The following is a 16,459-nucleotide window of genomic DNA, read 5'->3' as shown; positions in this document are numbered from 1 at the left end:
CCTGAGCGCCAGTAAAAAAGGGCTTTGTCACTTATTTAATAGAACTCATTAAAATTCAACTAATAAACGGTGTTATTTTACAGAGGCCTGTATTAAATAATTCTTTATTTTGAATGGGAAAAATTCAACTTCATATGGTTGTTTTTAAATGGCCAAGCAGGTCTAACAATTAGTTATCTTAATCGAAGTCACTAACATCTGAATTACCGAAGTACTCATCAGATCCACTGCCTTATACCCAGTTCTGGTTTCCTTTGCTCAGATCTGTCTGGGCACGTTTTAAACCCTGTATCTTTTTCTCTGCTCGTTACCTCCTGAATGAGAAGGGCTAAACTTTAGGCTGGCTTATTCTCATATCCCGTGATGATCAATTATATAACCAGCCACCAAAGAGCTGTGGAAGAAATCTGTGGGGCTGACTTCCACCATCTTCAGTCCATGTCCCTCTCAGGGGCACCTCAGCCTATCAGGGACACTACAGCTTGCATGTGTCACAGCACATCACTCCCCATGAAAGATCCGACCTCACCTCATCCTTCATCATTTCAGATGCATGATCCTACTCTACTCATTGGAGCCATGAATTCAGGATTCTGTAATCAACCAGTCAGTACACACGGTGTGAACTTACCACGTGCCTGACTCCGTGTAGTGCTCCCTGTCTCCCGAAACTTACAATTGAATATGAAAGTTACTAAAAAAACTCTAGAATTGGGAAATACTTGGCTTCCTTGTTAGAATTCATTGCTTCTTTTAAATGACTCTAAGCTCATGTGTATGTTATGTTAGCAAACCCTTGGTGAATTTAAAGGGTTTCTTCCCTTTACAGTTTTGTTGGTAACAGTCTCAGACGGCAAGTGAAAACTAAATGTTTAAATGCCTCAAACTGGTCCCAAAGTTAGAACAATCTCTACGCAAGGCTATCTCATTGCAAGGTGACTAACCTTTTGGACCTGAAAACCGATCTTGCTGTTTCCCGATCTGCTTTTTGCACTTAAGATGGCTCATTTATTTATGCCACTGCACTTGCAGGCAGGGGAGGAGGGATCGAGTTTGCATGTCTATGGGTCTATGTATCCGACTGTGTGTTCAGGGGGCGGTGATTCAGGCATGCTGCCCAGGAGATCTGGCTGCTTGCCCCAGACTTTCCCTCTCTCCCTGATCGTGGAGGAGGCTGTAGATACTCTAAAATATGTTTTCCCAGCCCTTGTCCATTGCCTGCCACATTACTGAGAAGAAAACAAAAAAGAAAAAAAGCAGATGGAGTCAACTGAGGCAAAGAGAAAATAGACAAGCGTCTAATGGGTGGGGGAACGCTTGAGAATAAATGCTTTTTTCCTAATTTTATCTTCATAGGTGCTCACCTCATAGGTGAGACGGAGCCCTAATTTTCTCCATTTGTCTGCAATCTCTTAAACTGAGACAATGGGTCCAATTCAAAGGGACTATCTTATCTAGTGAGAACAATGGCAAGTGGCGAGGTCAACAGAAAACACTGGGGATGGAGAAAGGAACATGGCTCTATGAATTAATTATTTAATAAATATTTACAAAAAGGCCCTTGAACCTCAGCAAGTCTAAGCAACTTGAAAAGATCCTATTGTTCCTCAATTCACTCATCTGGTCAACATTTACTTAGTAGGGACCATGAACTTGAAGGCACTGTAGGATGTGAAAAGAACACATGCCCTCCGAAACCTTAAGACTTGGGAGGGTAATACAGCATGTCACCTGTAGCCCAGTAGCCAAATCAACTGTCACAGGTCTGGGGAGGTGGGAAAGACCCTCACAGAGGTCGGCGGGGCCAACCTGGTGGTGTGCGCTTTTGACCAGAAGTGACAAAGGAAGGCTTCTAGAAAGTAATAAGAATAAAGGTAGGAGGTGGAAAAGTCCAAGGAGTATCTGGTGGAAATTTAAGTTGGTGTATAGGCTGGAGCACAAGTCCAGAGAAGACATGGGAGATACAGCTGCAAAGGAAGACTGTGGCCAAATCAAGACAGGTCTTCATCTGAGAATAGAGTCCAGACTTTATTTAGCAGACGGTAAGTAATGGCAACAAGTCTGACATCAGTGAGCAGGGCAGATGTCAGGGGCAGAGGACAAAGACAGGGAGGAGGCCAGCTAGCAAGTGGCTTCTGCAGCTGTGAGAAAGCAGAATCCTAGGACAGCAGAGGAAGAGCCACGAAGACTGGTGACCAACGAAACGTGGAAGAGGAGGGGGAAAAGGAGTCAAAGACGATTTCAGGGTAAAAGGAAAGAGATCTCTAATTCAACAATAAAACAGAATCATCTAGAGTCCTCTGATTTAAAATTATGAAAATGTGTCAACCGGGATCCCAGAATATGCCGCGGTTATTATGAGGGCATCAGGCACTTAAGGAAGCAAGGATCAGGGTGGATGAGGGTCCTGGGACTGATGGGCTCTGGGTACTCTGCCCACACCCTACAAGGTACTGATTGCAGGGCAGCCTCTCCTTGGAGTTTAGCCTGGGAGTCAGCCCCGGGTCAGTCCCATAATGACCCCCTGGGAAAACATGCCCCCAGAAATGGACCCTGCACAGGTCACCAGTGGTGTCCTCGCTGCCAAATCCTATGACCTAGCTCCAGTTCTCAAGACCTCCCTTCAGTTTTCATGCTACTTGCCCTCTTAACATTTCTGCCTCTTCCTCCATCTCAATACTTTCTGCCCCTTTGACTTCTGTTACTGCATTCTCATTGTCCCCTTGTCTCTGCTGATGTGGTTTTTTTTTTGCAAGATAGACAAATGAGTTTTTTTTTTTTACATCTTTATTGGAGTATAATTGCTTTACGATGTTGTCTTATTTTCTGATGTATAACAAAGTAAATCAGCTAGATGTATACATATATCCCCATATCCCCTCCCTCTTGCGTCTCCCTCCCTCCCACCCTCCCTATCCCACCTCTCTAGGTGGTCACAAAGCACCGAGCTGATCTCCCTGTGCTATGGGACTGCTTCCCACTAGCTATCTATTTTACATCTGGTAGTGTATATATGTCCATGCCACTCTCTCACGTCGTCCCAGCTTACCCTTCCCCCTCCCCATGTCCTCAAGTACATTCTCTACATCTTTATTCCTGTCCTGCCCCTAGGTTCTTCAGAACCTTTATTTTTTTTAGATTCCATATATATATGTTAGCATACGGTATTTGTTTTTCTCTTTCTGACTGACTTCACTCTATATGACAGACTCTATGTCCATCCACCTCACTACAAATAACTCAATTTTGTTTCTTTTTATGGCTTTTTATTGTATATATGTGCCACATCTTCTTTATCCATTCATCTGTCGATGGACACTTAGGTTGCTTCCATGTCCTGGCTATTGTAAATTGTGCTGCAATGAACACTGTGGTACACGACTCTTTTTGAATTATGGTTTTCTCAGGAAATATGCCCCGTAGTGGGATTGCTGGGTCATACGGTAGTTCTATTTTTAGTTTTTCAAGGACACTCCATACTGTTCTCCATAGTGGCTGTATCAATTTACATTCCCACCAACAGTGCAAGAGGGTTCCCGTTTCTCCACACCCTCTCCAGCATTTATTGTTTGTAGATTTTTTGATGATGGCCATTCTGACCAGTGTGAGGTGATACCTCACTGCAGCTTTGATTTGCATTCCTCTAATGATTAGTGATGTTGAGCATTCTTTCATGCGTTTGTTGGTAATCTGTATACCTTCTTTGAAGAAATGTCTATTTAGGTCTTCTGCCCATTTCTGGATTGGGTTGTTTGTTTTTTTAATATTGAGCTGCCTGAGCTGCTTGTATATTTTGGAGATTAACCTTAGTCAGTTGCTTCGTTGGCAAATATTTTCTCCCATTCTGAGACTTGTCTTTTCATTGTGTTTATGGTTTCCTTTGCTGTGCAAAAGCTCTTAAGTTTCATTATGTCCCATTTGTTTATTTTTGTTTTTATTTCCATTTCTCTAGGAGGTGGGTCAAAAAGGATCTTGCTGTAATTTATGTCATAGAGTGTTCAGTCTCTGTTTTCCTCTAAGAGTTTTATAGTGTCTGGCCTTACGTTTAGGTCTTTAAGCCATTGTGAGTTTATTTTTGTATACAGTGTTAGGGAGTGTTCTAATTTCATTCTTTTACATGTAGCTGTCCAGTTTTCCCAGCACCATTTATTGAAGAAGCTGTCTTTTCTCCATTGTATATTCTTGCCTTCATTATCAAAGATAAGGTGACCATATGTGCATGGGTTTATCTCTGGGCTTTCTATCCTGTTCCATTGATCTATATTTCTGTTTTTGTGCCAGTACCATACTGTTATCATTACTGTAGCTTTGTAGTATAGTCTGAAGTCAGGGAGCCTGATTCCTCCAGCTCCGTTTTTCTTTCTCAAGATTGCTTTGGCTATTCTGGGTCTTTTGTGTTTCCCTACAAATTGTGAAAATTTTTGTTCTATTTCTGCAAAAACATGCCATTGGTAGTTTGATAGGGATTGACTGAATCTGTAGACTGCTTTGGGTAGTAGAGTCATTTTCACAATGTTGATTCTTCCAATCCAAGGATATGGTATATCTCTCCATCTATTTGTGTTGTCTTTAATTTCTTTCATCAGTGTCTTCTGGTTTTATGCATACAGATCTTTTGTCCCCTTAGGTAGGTTTATTCCTAGGTATTTTATTCTTTTTGTTACAATGGTAAATGGAAGTGTTTCCTTAATTTCTCTTTCAGATTTTTCATCATTAGTGTATAGGAATGCAAAAGATTTCTGTGCATTAATTTTGTATCCTGCTACTTTAGCAAATTCATTGATTGGCTCCAGTAGTTTTCTGGTAGCATCTTTTGATTCTTTTTTCTTTATTCTTCTCTGCAGTAGTTATTTCCACTATTTTATCTTCCAGGTCACTTATCCATTATCTGTCTCAGTTATTCTGTAATTGATTCCTTCTAGAGAATTTTTAATTTCATTTATTGTGTTATTCATCATTGTTTGTTTGCTCTTTGGTTCTTTTAGGTCCTTGTTAATTCTTCCATTTTCTCCATTCTATTTCCACGATTTTGGATTATCTTTACTACCATTACTCTGAATTCTTTGTCAGGTAGACTGCCTATTTCCTCTTCATTTGTTTGGTCTGGTGGGTTTTTACCTTGCTTCTTCATCTGCTGCGTATTTCTCTGTCTTCTCATTTTGTTTATGTTACTGTGTTTGGGGTCTCCTTTTCACGGGATGCAGGTGCGTAGTTCCCATTGTTTTTGGTGTGTGCCCCCAGTGGGTGAGGTTGGTTCAGTGGCTTGTGTAGGCTTCCCAGTGGAGGGGACTGGTGCCTGTGTTCCGGTGGGTGGGGCTGGATCTTGTCTTTCTATTGGGCAGGGCTGTGTCTGGTGGTGTATTTTGGGGTATCTGTAAGCTTAGTATGATTTTAGGCAGCCTCTCTGCTAATGGGTGGGGTTGTATTCCTGTCTTACTAGTTGTTTGGCATGGGGCGTCCAGCACTGGAGCTTGCTGGTCGTTGGTTGGAGCTGGGTCTTAGCATTGAGATGGAGATCTCTGGGAGAGCTCTCACCAATTGATATTATGTGGGGCTGGGAGGTCTCTGGTGGTCCAATGTCCTGAACTCAGCTCTCCCACCTCAGAGGGTAAGGCCTGACACCAGACCAGAGCATCAAGACCCTGTCAGCCACACAGCTCAGAAGAAAAGGGAGAAAAAAAATAAAGAAAATAATAATAATAATAAATTTTTAAAATTATTAAAATAAAAAATTAAAATAATAATAATAATAAAAAAGAAGATAGCAACCAAACCAATAAACAAAGCCACCAAGGATAACAAGTGCTAAAAACTATACTAAGATAAATGTAAAAATCAGAAAAAAATCAGTCACAGACAGCAAACCCCAAGTCTACAGTTGCTCCCAAAGTCCACTGTGTCAATTTTAGGATGATTCGTTGTCTATTCAGGTATTCCAGAGATGCAGGGTACATCAAGCTGATTGTAGAGATTTAATCCACTTCTCCTGAGGCTGCTGGGAGAGATTTTCCTTTCTCTTCTTTGTTCGCACAGCTCCTGGGGTTCAGCTTTGGATCTGGCCCTGCCTCTGCGTGCAGGTCGCCTGAGGGCATCTGTTCTTTGCTCAGACAGAACGGGGTTAAAGCAGCGGCTGATTCGGGGGCTCTGGCTCACTCACGCCGGGGGAGGGAGGGGTACAGAAGTTATAATTGTAATGCTGGATGAGTCTGTGGCAGCAGAGGCCAGTGTGTGTTCAGCCTGAGGCATGCCGTGTGTTCTCCCAGGGAACTTGTCCTTGGATCACGGGACCCTGGCGGTGGCGTGTTGCACAGGTTCCCCGGGGGATGTGGAGAGTGACCTGTGCTTGCACACAGGATTCTTGGTGGCTGGAGCAGCAGTGTTAGCATTTCATGCCTATCTCTGGGTTCCAAGCTGATAGCTTCGATTCACACCCATCTCTAGAGCTCATTTAGGTGGTGCTCTGCCTTCTGCAGGCAGACAGGGGAAGAATCCCCTCTCCTCGCGCACCCCGAAACAATGGTCTCTTGCCTCTTAGGCAGTTCCAGACTTTTTCCTGGACTCCCTCCTGGCTAGCCGCGGCGCACTAGCCCCCTTCAGGCTGTGTTCACGCCACCAATCCCAGTCCTCTCCCTGGGATCTGACCTCCGACGCTGGAGCCTCGGCTCCCAGCCCCCGCCCGCCCCAGCGGGTGAGCAGAGAAGCCTCTTGGCCTGGTGAGTGCCAGTCAGCACCGATCCTCTGTGCGGGAATCTCTCCGCTTTGCCCTCCGCAGCCCTGTTGCTGCGCTCTCCTCCGTGGCTCCGAAGCTTCCCCCTTGCCCACCCGACGTCTCCACCAGTGAAGGGGCTTCCTAGTGTGTGGAAACTTTTCCTCCTTCACAGTTCCCTCCCAGAGGTGCAGGTCCCGTCCCTATTCTTTTGTCTCTGTTTTTTCTTTTTTTTTTTTCTTTTTTTGCCCTACCCAGGTACGTGGGGATTTTCTTGCCTTTTGGGAAGTCTGAGGTCTTCTGCCAGCGTTCAGTAGGTGTTCTGTAGGAGTTGTTCCACATGCAGATGTATTTTTGATGTACTTGTCGGGGGGAAGGTGATCTCCGCGTCTTACTCCTCCGCCATCTTGAAGGTCCTCCTGATGTGCTCGTATAACTGCAGATGTTCCCCGTGGTTCCATTTTCATCCTTATCCTTACAAATCTCTCCTTGGGTTGAGGGGAGAGGTATTTTACATTTCTATTATTTAAATCACTACTATATGCCAGGGTCTCTCAAATACGCATTGTCAGCTCACATCTGACTTACACACTGTCCCTCACTACTTGCCCGCTGATGCTTCTGAAGCATCTCACATGGGACAGGTCTAAAATGGGACCCCTTCCCTACTCTCCTCCTCGACTGGCAAACCTGCTCCACATCTCTGATGCCTCTCTCTTCCTCTGGCCTCATATCCAGTGAAATTCCTGGTTTCATTTCCCTTTTGAAGTCTCCCCCATTTTAAGCGTTGTTGTTTAAATTCTGTCCTAACAATTCTTTCCAGGATGACTTCATGGAGACTTCCTGGCTCTTAGCTCTTCACGTGTAGCCATCCCCTCTACCACTGTACCACTGTTTCCAAAATTCAGATAAAAATCAAATCATGGCCTTACTAAAAATCCCTTTTCACCCCCTAATACCTACAACAAAATTATGCCTTCCTGGCCCTGTGCAATCTCAGCGCAACCAACTAGGCTACCACCATCTTCTCCCTTTCCTGTAATGCTACCATTCATTTTTATTGGACTAGCCACTGCTCCTTAAACATGCCATATACTTCCATGCCTTTGTGCCTTAACTCTCACTGTTTTCTCAGGTGGTGATGTCCTCCTGGCCCTTCTCCTGGCAAGATCCTTCATGTCCCAATTTATAAGTCTTTTTTCTCTGACCCTATTAATGAGATTTAGCCCCTTCTTTCTCTGGGCTGTCACAGCCCTTACTACACTATCATAGTGTTATATATGTTTGTTTCCCAACTTGAAGACAAGAACAGCGGTTTAATCATCTTTGTATCCTTACAAACTAACACAAGCCTGGCACACAGTAGATGCTCAGGAAATATTTATTTAACTAACATGGAGCATTAGCAGTGAGGACTTTACAACAGGAGTTGACATACAATGCTGCCCCCACAAAGACGGTGGGTCAAGATAACCGTTCAAAGTTTGAAGGACTATCTTTGGAAATACTCACCTGCTGAGAGCGAGTGCTAGGGGCAGTTGATGGGTACAGGGAAAGAGAATGGAAGGAGGATTCAGCATATATGCAGCAAAAAATTCTAAAAACACAGGGAATGAATCTTCAGCCCTCTTGATTTTCTCGGTGCATTTTGTTTTCAACAATTCTCTCGGAATGCCAAAGCAGAAAAGATCCTCTATAGAAAATACATGGCTGAAATCTCTACACTAAAGGAAAAAGACTGAGCTAAAAAATTAATAGCTAGCAATCTGTCTTTGAAGGTGTTTGATATAAATTTTAACAGCTGACAAATTGGACCAGTAAGCTGATTAAAATTATCTTTGCTTCCCCAGCTTTGATTCTTATCTGCATATGTTGCATAAAATATTTTTATATAACTGTAAAAAAGTAAATTTTGACTAGCATAAATAAAAAGACTTCAGGATTTCCAGAGTCACATACAAGTAAGTTTTAAGCCTGGGAAATATGGAATGATGCTTCTGTCATGGTAGAAGGTCATTAACTAAGGCATCCAGATTTCCCTCTTTCAAATGTTCACTCTTGCAACTCTCACATCACTAGTCCATGGTGGGTTCTCAATGCATACTGAATGAATGAATGGTTGTTGCTATGAGTGTTTCTACCTTAGACCATAAGCTTCTGGAGGGCAAGAACGTGCATCAGCTCATGCTTGGATTGATGAATGTAAGGCACGACGGGGCACTCAGTTATGTTTGTCACGGCTTGTATAGATAGAGATTCTAAACAGAAGGAGTCACTCTACAAAAAAGAAAAAAAACCGGCCATCCATCTAAATGGGAACAAAACTAAAACAAACACACAGACCTATGTTTTTCTAAGGAATCCAAGAAGAGGTCAAAATTTTGAAATCTCTAAGTTTTTAAGGAGGACTACAGTAATGAAAATTCAAGATAGGTAAATGTGGTTTTCTTATACTTTTAATATTAAGAAAACAATATAAAGTAAAAGGAAACCTTATCCATTCTTACTGAAATGGAATGAGTGCACAGAACACTCTTATTTGGGGAGACACTTTGTTATAACTTCCCTATGCAGACAAAGGAATTTGTTGAAAAGAAATTCACTTTTAAATTACACATTTTATGAGATGTCTGTGTTCCAAAGACAGACACATGAATAAAGATTCAACCCATATTAAACTCTCTTTATGATGCTCTTATGTATTCTTGTTCCTTTAAGAAGCTAAAACCCGTTTTCCCCATTTCTTAGTGATACCTCATTCAACGGCTCTGCACACAATTGTCTGGGGGCCCCTTATTCTTCTATTGTTATTAAGACTTCTGGTTTCTTTTCTTCTAGCTCCAATTTGCCTTCTTTGGACCCTTACTGTTACAGAGACTAATAATAATTCAACAGCTACATGAATTATGTTATCTATAAATTATTTAGGGGGCTTGCACCGTGTGCTTCTTGAGTGGAGGGGCTGTTTCTTTCATCTCTGAATTATTAGCGCCTAGCAAGTTCCTGACACTAGCAGGCCTGAACTGGATATTTCTGAATGTCTCAATGAATACTTTACATTAATAAAACACCTCTAACTTCTTCTAGTCCCAAGAAGAGAAATGAGTAAGGAGCAAAGACAAGATTTACCAAGCATTCTCATTCTTATTCTAAGACTGACTTACAAAGGAAAGTTTCTGCCTACCACTGACATACATCCTGAAGTCAGGGTGAATCACTTCACCCCCCAGAATGCTGGTGTCTGGGACTAACGCTCAGGCTTCTGTTGCAAAGGGTTACGGTGTTGTAAATTTCAATCTTAAACTAGGTGCTGCATCAGTTATTTCCTTAAGATCAAAATTTTAATAAGCAGACGTGAAGAAGCAGGTATCAAGAGTGGCCAGCCTGCTGTATCCGGAGCACTGGAAGCCCCACGTGCCGGCTCTGAGTTGCCACTATTAATTCTGTGACTCTGGGCCAAGCAGTTCCCCCAGCTCTACGCCTGCTTCCTCATTTAAAAAATAGAGTATATGATTATATAACAAAGAATAATGTCTTGTCTTGCTTGTTGTTGGGAGATTGTTGGGAGGATCAAAATAGATCAAAGAGATAAAAGTTCTGCGTGAACTCTGACGTTTCATTTAAATGTAAGCCAACAATATGACCACGAACAACACGGGAACCTACAAATCTTAACTCTATACGATGCTCCAGTCTCCGTATCATGCAGGAAGATGAATATTGGAAGGAGAAGTTTTAAAACTGGAGGAGAAATCATTTCAAACTTCAGGCACTTGTGTAAGAGGGAAAAACAAAGATTACTTAATGTTAAGTCAGGTTCATGGTGGAATGGGGCTTGGGACAATATCAATGTTTAAGGAGTATTCAAGGAAAATTGTTCACATTCCAGTCCTACGATTTATGGAAAACAATGAATAGGCTATTTTCAGAAAATTCGGATACAGTCAATATAGAGATAATTCACTGCTCCTTTCCACGGTTTCAAGAGACAAACCTGAGTAGAGACAGGAATCTTAGGCTAGTTCAGTGGAGGGGCACAAGGCAGGTGATCCCCTGACATCCAGCATCTGCACTTTCCCCGAAAAGATACATAAACACCACTGGACTTCCTAAACCCTGCGTTTAGGTCCCGGGGAGAGGGAGTGATCTTGGGGTCCCTGGCATAATCCACTCATTTGCGACCGGGTATTGCTGCTCTATAAACCCCCTCTAAATTAGAATCATCCAGAGGAAGGTGGGAAGATTTGACAGCAAGTCAGAATCAAGAGACAGTCATCACATATTATAAGCTCTTATATAACCAGGAAATGATTGTATGATATCTTCTAAATCAAAATGCAAGAAGTTGAAAACTTGATATGTGTCAAAGGCTTATATTAAAGAAAACGTGAGCAGGGCTTTTTAATTCATTTTGGCCTAAAAGTTAAAGATACCTTGACTGAAGTGTTAATTCTTCAAGAACATATTGATTTTAGAATGGATCTGGATTCCGCTTTCTGTATGGAAACGATAACTCCCAGGCATGGCATACCTATCACACATTACAAGTGATTGCTGGTCAAACCAACCAGGTTCTAACTATAGCGGAAAAGAGATTCAGGGAAACAACAGAAAATAGAAATGATTGTTTGAATCCATCTATCAATTTTGAAGTAATGTACCCTATGCATTTTAAACTTCTAAAGGGAATGGTTCCAAACGTTGGCGGTGACAAATACAAATACATTTAATACAGTTGCCTATCTCCTCTTTTGAGTTTCCAAAATTACTTTTGGTAAATGATATATTCATCTTTATTTATAAGATTATAATTAAATACATTTATAAGACTTATATAATCTTAAGAGATGGTGAATAGTAACTATGTGACCAACTAGTTCCAAAGTGAAACAATTTCCTATATTCATTATTATCTTTTTAAGATCAGATTTATGATTCTTTTTTCTTAACTGAAATTTTAGCTTCCCTTTTTGAAATAAAATAGGCTCTTCACTATTTACAAGGTTATTTATTTCTGAGCTGCAAAAATTCTCTCTCCCTTTTTTTGCTCTGTATTACCATCTTTTCCTCCTGTAGGCCTCCATTCAATCTTGGCTGCCATGATTAGACAGCCAGAAAGGGACATGGCAGCTCATCGGTGCCAACACAGAGTGAGGAGAAGGTCTTTGCAGACCTGTCTAGGGAATAGCAGTAATTAGCAACGCGCCCAGGGGAAGGCGACTCTTAGAGAACTAACATGGGCCCGGTGGTCTAGCTCTCCAGCCAACTAAGAGTCCCTTCTTCCAAGACTGACTTTGGAGGTTTCAATTTTAGCTTTTACGAGGAAAAACAGTTTATAGCACCTCCAATTTTAAATAGGGAGGTTATAACTCACACTGGGCAGTGGTGCCAGAGGTAGGCCCTGTAGCCCCCAGCCTAGAGCTCTTTTCACATCCCTCTGGGACCACACTGCTGAGTACAAGAAGGCTTCAATATAGACCCTACAGGTCTTGGTCCCTATTTCTAAGAGCTTCCCTGCCTTCATAAAATCAGGTGACTGACAATCACTTTGATGTATGTATCATTTAATAATTCACATTCAACAGTTTATAGCATTTAATAAATAATTCCCTTCCATCGTGAAGTAGACCTTATACCTAAGACCCAAACATACAAACCGATTCATGTCAGTTTTTTTTCAGATTTCTTTTTCTTTTTTTTTTTTTTTTGACGTGGACCATTTTTAAAGTCTTTATTGAATTTGTTACACGATTGCTTCTGTTTTATGTTTTGGTTTTTTGGCTGCGAGGCATGTGGGATCTTAGCTCCCCAACTAGGGATCGAACCCGCACCCCTTACACTGGAAGGCGAAGTCTTAACCACTGGACGGCCAGGGAAGTCCCAATTGATGTCAGATTTAAGACCAAAGAAGGAAAAGGTAGGTCTGAGGCGGTCATGCTATAAGTACACATCCTGCTCCAACACCAGCACTAGAGCACAAGGACAGACAGGTCACAGGCCCAGAGTCACTGCAGCTACCCCAGCACCAGTCTCTCCTCACGGCTTTTAGCCCCAGAGCCATGCTGGGGCCAGAGTAAAAAATGTGTTAAACAAAGGCTCAGCAAATATAAACTGTAAACTCCTCACCAGCCAGTCCCAAGAAGAACAAATGCTTTAACAGAGATTTCTCACGCTGGGGGCCTTTATCCTAAAATATAATTTTTGCAGCAGAAATGATGCAAGTCAGAAGAGTACTTCTATCTGTGGGCAAGTCTGGGTTTTCTGAATCTTTACTAAGTTTTCCCGAACCTGATGCTTTTTCTTACAGCCAACATGCTAGACTCTGGCAAATCTGTTCCACCACTTCAACATGTTCTAAAATTATAAACCGGAATCTACACTCTCTTGAAATCTCACGCTCTGGGCTTCACACACCCTCTGTTCATTGTGCGTCAGAAACAAGGCAGCCACTGCAGGCTCCTTTGCAGCTTTACCTGAGCTGGTTGATGCCGGGGATTTGCTGCGCCGGGAAGGTCCTGGGCTCTTGGTGGTGCTCCTGCGGGATGATGAAGCTATTTTGGTGTAAGAAGTGGACTTCACCACTCGACATTCTGGGGAAAGAAGAAAGGCCACACATCATTACAGGGTCACGCACATACCATTCGAAATGTATAATAAACCTGGAAGTAGAAATACACAGGCATCCTCGGTCACACGTGCTTTCTGCCAGCCCAGTATGTATCTATGACGACAGAACCAAAAAAAAAAAAAAAAAACCAGAAAGGGCACAGTGAGCATCTTAGACAACACAGTAAATACGGTTGTCCCTCTGTATCCACGGGGATTTGGTTACGGGACCACACACCCCCAGCCACCACCGCCATTGGCTGCTTGGGTCCTGCCCAGGTGGACCTGCAGGAGATGCCAATTTCTTTAAAAAAAAAAAAAAAAAAGAACAAAAACAAACTACACATATGCACGTATCAGCACAAATTAAAAGGTAGAAGTAAGCAAGAAGCATAACATAATGATATCAGAAGACACGATCAGAACCACCATGTGAATAGTGCCTGAGAGGGTGTCTACGGAGGTTTTAATTCCCAAAACAGATCTTTGGACCATGTGAAGAGGACATCCACTTGGCTCAAGGCTCTGTCCCCACAACGGACAACACATCCTGGAGTTTGTCCCAGCCTTTGGACGTTGGTCTGGCCTTTCAGAAGTACATTAGCAACCAAATCAGACTGCTGTAATGCTGCCTGCCCACTGGCGTGCTTCCAGTTACTTTTTTTTTTTTTCGGTACGCGGGACTCTCACTGTTGTGGCCTCTCCCGTTGCGGAGCACAGGCTCCGGACGCGCAGGCTCAGCGGCCATGGCTCACGGGCCCAGCCGCTCCGCGGCACGTGGGATCCTCCCGCACCGGGGCACGAACCCGTGTCCCCTGCATCGGCAGGCAGACTCTCAACCACTGCGCCACCTGGGAAGCCCCCCAGTTACACTTTTACCACATGTCTGCTCCATGCCAGGTGCTGAGCTCTGCAGGCACGACAGGGAACACACACGGTTTGGGAACTAGAAACACCACCCACCTGGTAGTCCAGAGTGGAATCTTTTAACCAGCGAGGGCTCTTTTCTGCTAATTTTTATTTTGCGGACCTCATGTTTGAAAAATGTTGGCTTATGAAACAAATTGCATAAAGTAACAATACATTTCTCAGTTTAAACGAAAACCAGGACTATATAACGAGGGCAAGATGACCAAGACTTTTGGTCCTAGGTCCTGAATGTTTACAGGTCACATAAATTTAAGATAATAATTTTAAAAGCTCGGTATCTTGTTAGCAGGGATGAATGGGTAAAAGAGAAAGCTACCAGATGGTGCACACTGGTAATAACACCCATCCGTGAGCTGCAACATGAGTTAAAAAGGTGACTTTAGGGTTTGTCGCAGGCTGTTTGCCACAGGAGGCAGAGCTGCTGGTTACGGACCCCACCTACCAGCCAGGGCTCGGGATCGGCAGAACAGAACCAATCTCTCCACACCAAGCTGACATTCTTCCAGCTCCCAGAAAAAAAGTTGGTATTTTCGTCAGGTGGCTAAGTCTTACCAGAGCAAACGTAGGCGTTTTATTTGATTTTCAGAGTATTGAAAAAAACCTTGTGGACCCATGCCATGCTTCTCCAGCTTCTCCAGCTTCTCTGGAGCTTAGTTCTCACCATACTATTAATCTATCAAAAGTATTCATTTGCTCCTCTGCCTCCCCACCCCCTACTCCCCTGGGTACCACCCAGGCCTGGCATATGGAAAAGGACGGAATAGCCGCTCAGTAAGTATGGGCCCACATTGTTACTGACCTTGTTACTACTTGTGTGAACTCTTAGTATTCATTAGAGTAATCCAACCTCCCATTTTACAGATAAGGAAACTGAGTCTCCGAGAGGCTAAGTGACTTGCATCAGAATCGAAGTCTCTCGGTTTAGTGGCTTCCTCACCACCCCAGGATCTGATGTGGTGGCCTAAGCAGGCTGCTTCATTGTGAATCAAGGCTGGAAAATTGTTATCAGTGCCCATGGTCGAAGACAGACAAGTGGGTGATGGCGGACAATGGGAAGGACGGCAAACGACCAGTTCTCGTGTCAACATTAAATTAAAATTTAAATACTAAAGCTGCAATTCAATCAACGTGCTTATTGCATCCCCCCCAAAAAGAAACAATGAACTCTCTTTCAGAAGTGGGATCATAGGGAAGCAATCGCTTGGGGGAATCATGGAGTCTGAAAGATAACTACAAGTATTACAAATCTCATACCACTTGCCTTCAGTATAAGAGCGAAGCTTCATGAGTCATACAGGGGACTAGGATAATTCTGAAAGGCTAGGGCTGAATACAGGAAAACAGAAACAAAACAATGATAGTAACTGCTTTTTTTCCCAAGGTCAAAATAAAACCAATCGGAGAAAATTGTACTGCCAAGCCATAAATTATAAAAAAAAGACTTCAACCATCTTTCCCATTAAAGTTTAGATTTTAAGTATTTTAATTAATTTAAATGGGAATGGTATTTTATGGTGACAAAAGATGCCATGAAGGACAAATGCTTCATTCCTTTGGAGAGAATGCCAAAATCTTTGTCAGCTTAAAACCACAATTTAGAAACATTGTGCGTAACATGATGTACACGGCCAGTAAAGTAGAAAACCTTATTTGTTCTCATGAAGGACATTTCAGAGAGTCTGGCAAGGAAGGAGACAGCACCCTGCACCCTCCCTCCTCTTCTGGGGTCATTTGCCTTTGAGGGCAATCCCTTCATTCTGGTATTTTTGGCACTCTCACATTAAGCGGGCTGAACTTCCTTTGGCTGTGGGGATACTGGACAACATGGACACTTCTTAAGGAGGATGAGATTGAAGGAAGCTTCAGGAGAGTAATTTCTCTTGCTACTGAAGATCGCAGCCTACCCAAGTACAGAAAATCAGATGAAGCACATGAACTGGGTCTCTGATAACTGACCCCCCACCCCCCATAGCAAGCAAGTAAGCAAGCAAGCTCTGATTAAATCTCTGCTTCAGAAAGTCCCTGCAATCATAGCTCTATGAGGGGGAAAGTACCGTTCTCCATATGGTCTGTACTAATGTTAGCTTTACAGACGTTCTCAGGATTTGGTAAGACAGAAGTTACGACATTTCCCACCTTCACTCTGGACCCCAACTCAAGAAACAGGCCTTCTGTGATGGCCAGATTTAGAGACAAACCAGATGCGGATGTAGAGGC

General features: G+C 42.9%; 1 protein-coding gene across 7 annotated transcripts in view; it reads right to left on the bottom strand.

Annotated features, from left to right (window-relative positions):
* The window catches only part of DCLK1 (doublecortin like kinase 1), a gene marked incomplete at both ends in the record, with an annotated part of 316,418 nt that overhangs the window by 78,194 nt on the left and 221,765 nt on the right, over nt 1–16,459 (bottom strand). For all 7 annotated transcript variants that reach the window (XM_082675943.1, XM_082675947.1, XM_082675948.1 and 4 more), the window contains one exon: nt 13,180–13,296. In XM_082675943.1, the coding sequence (XP_082532069.1) occupies nt 13,180–13,296 (117 nt within the window). The remainder of the gene's footprint in view (nt 1–13,179; nt 13,297–16,459) is intronic.

This window comes from Grampus griseus (assembly GCF_964374135.1).
Source record: "Grampus griseus genome assembly, chromosome: 18".
Taxonomy (NCBI): Eukaryota; Metazoa; Chordata; class Mammalia; order Artiodactyla; family Delphinidae; genus Grampus; species Grampus griseus.
Note: the sequence above shows the minus strand (reverse complement) of the source record. Positions and strands in the feature narration are given on the sequence as shown.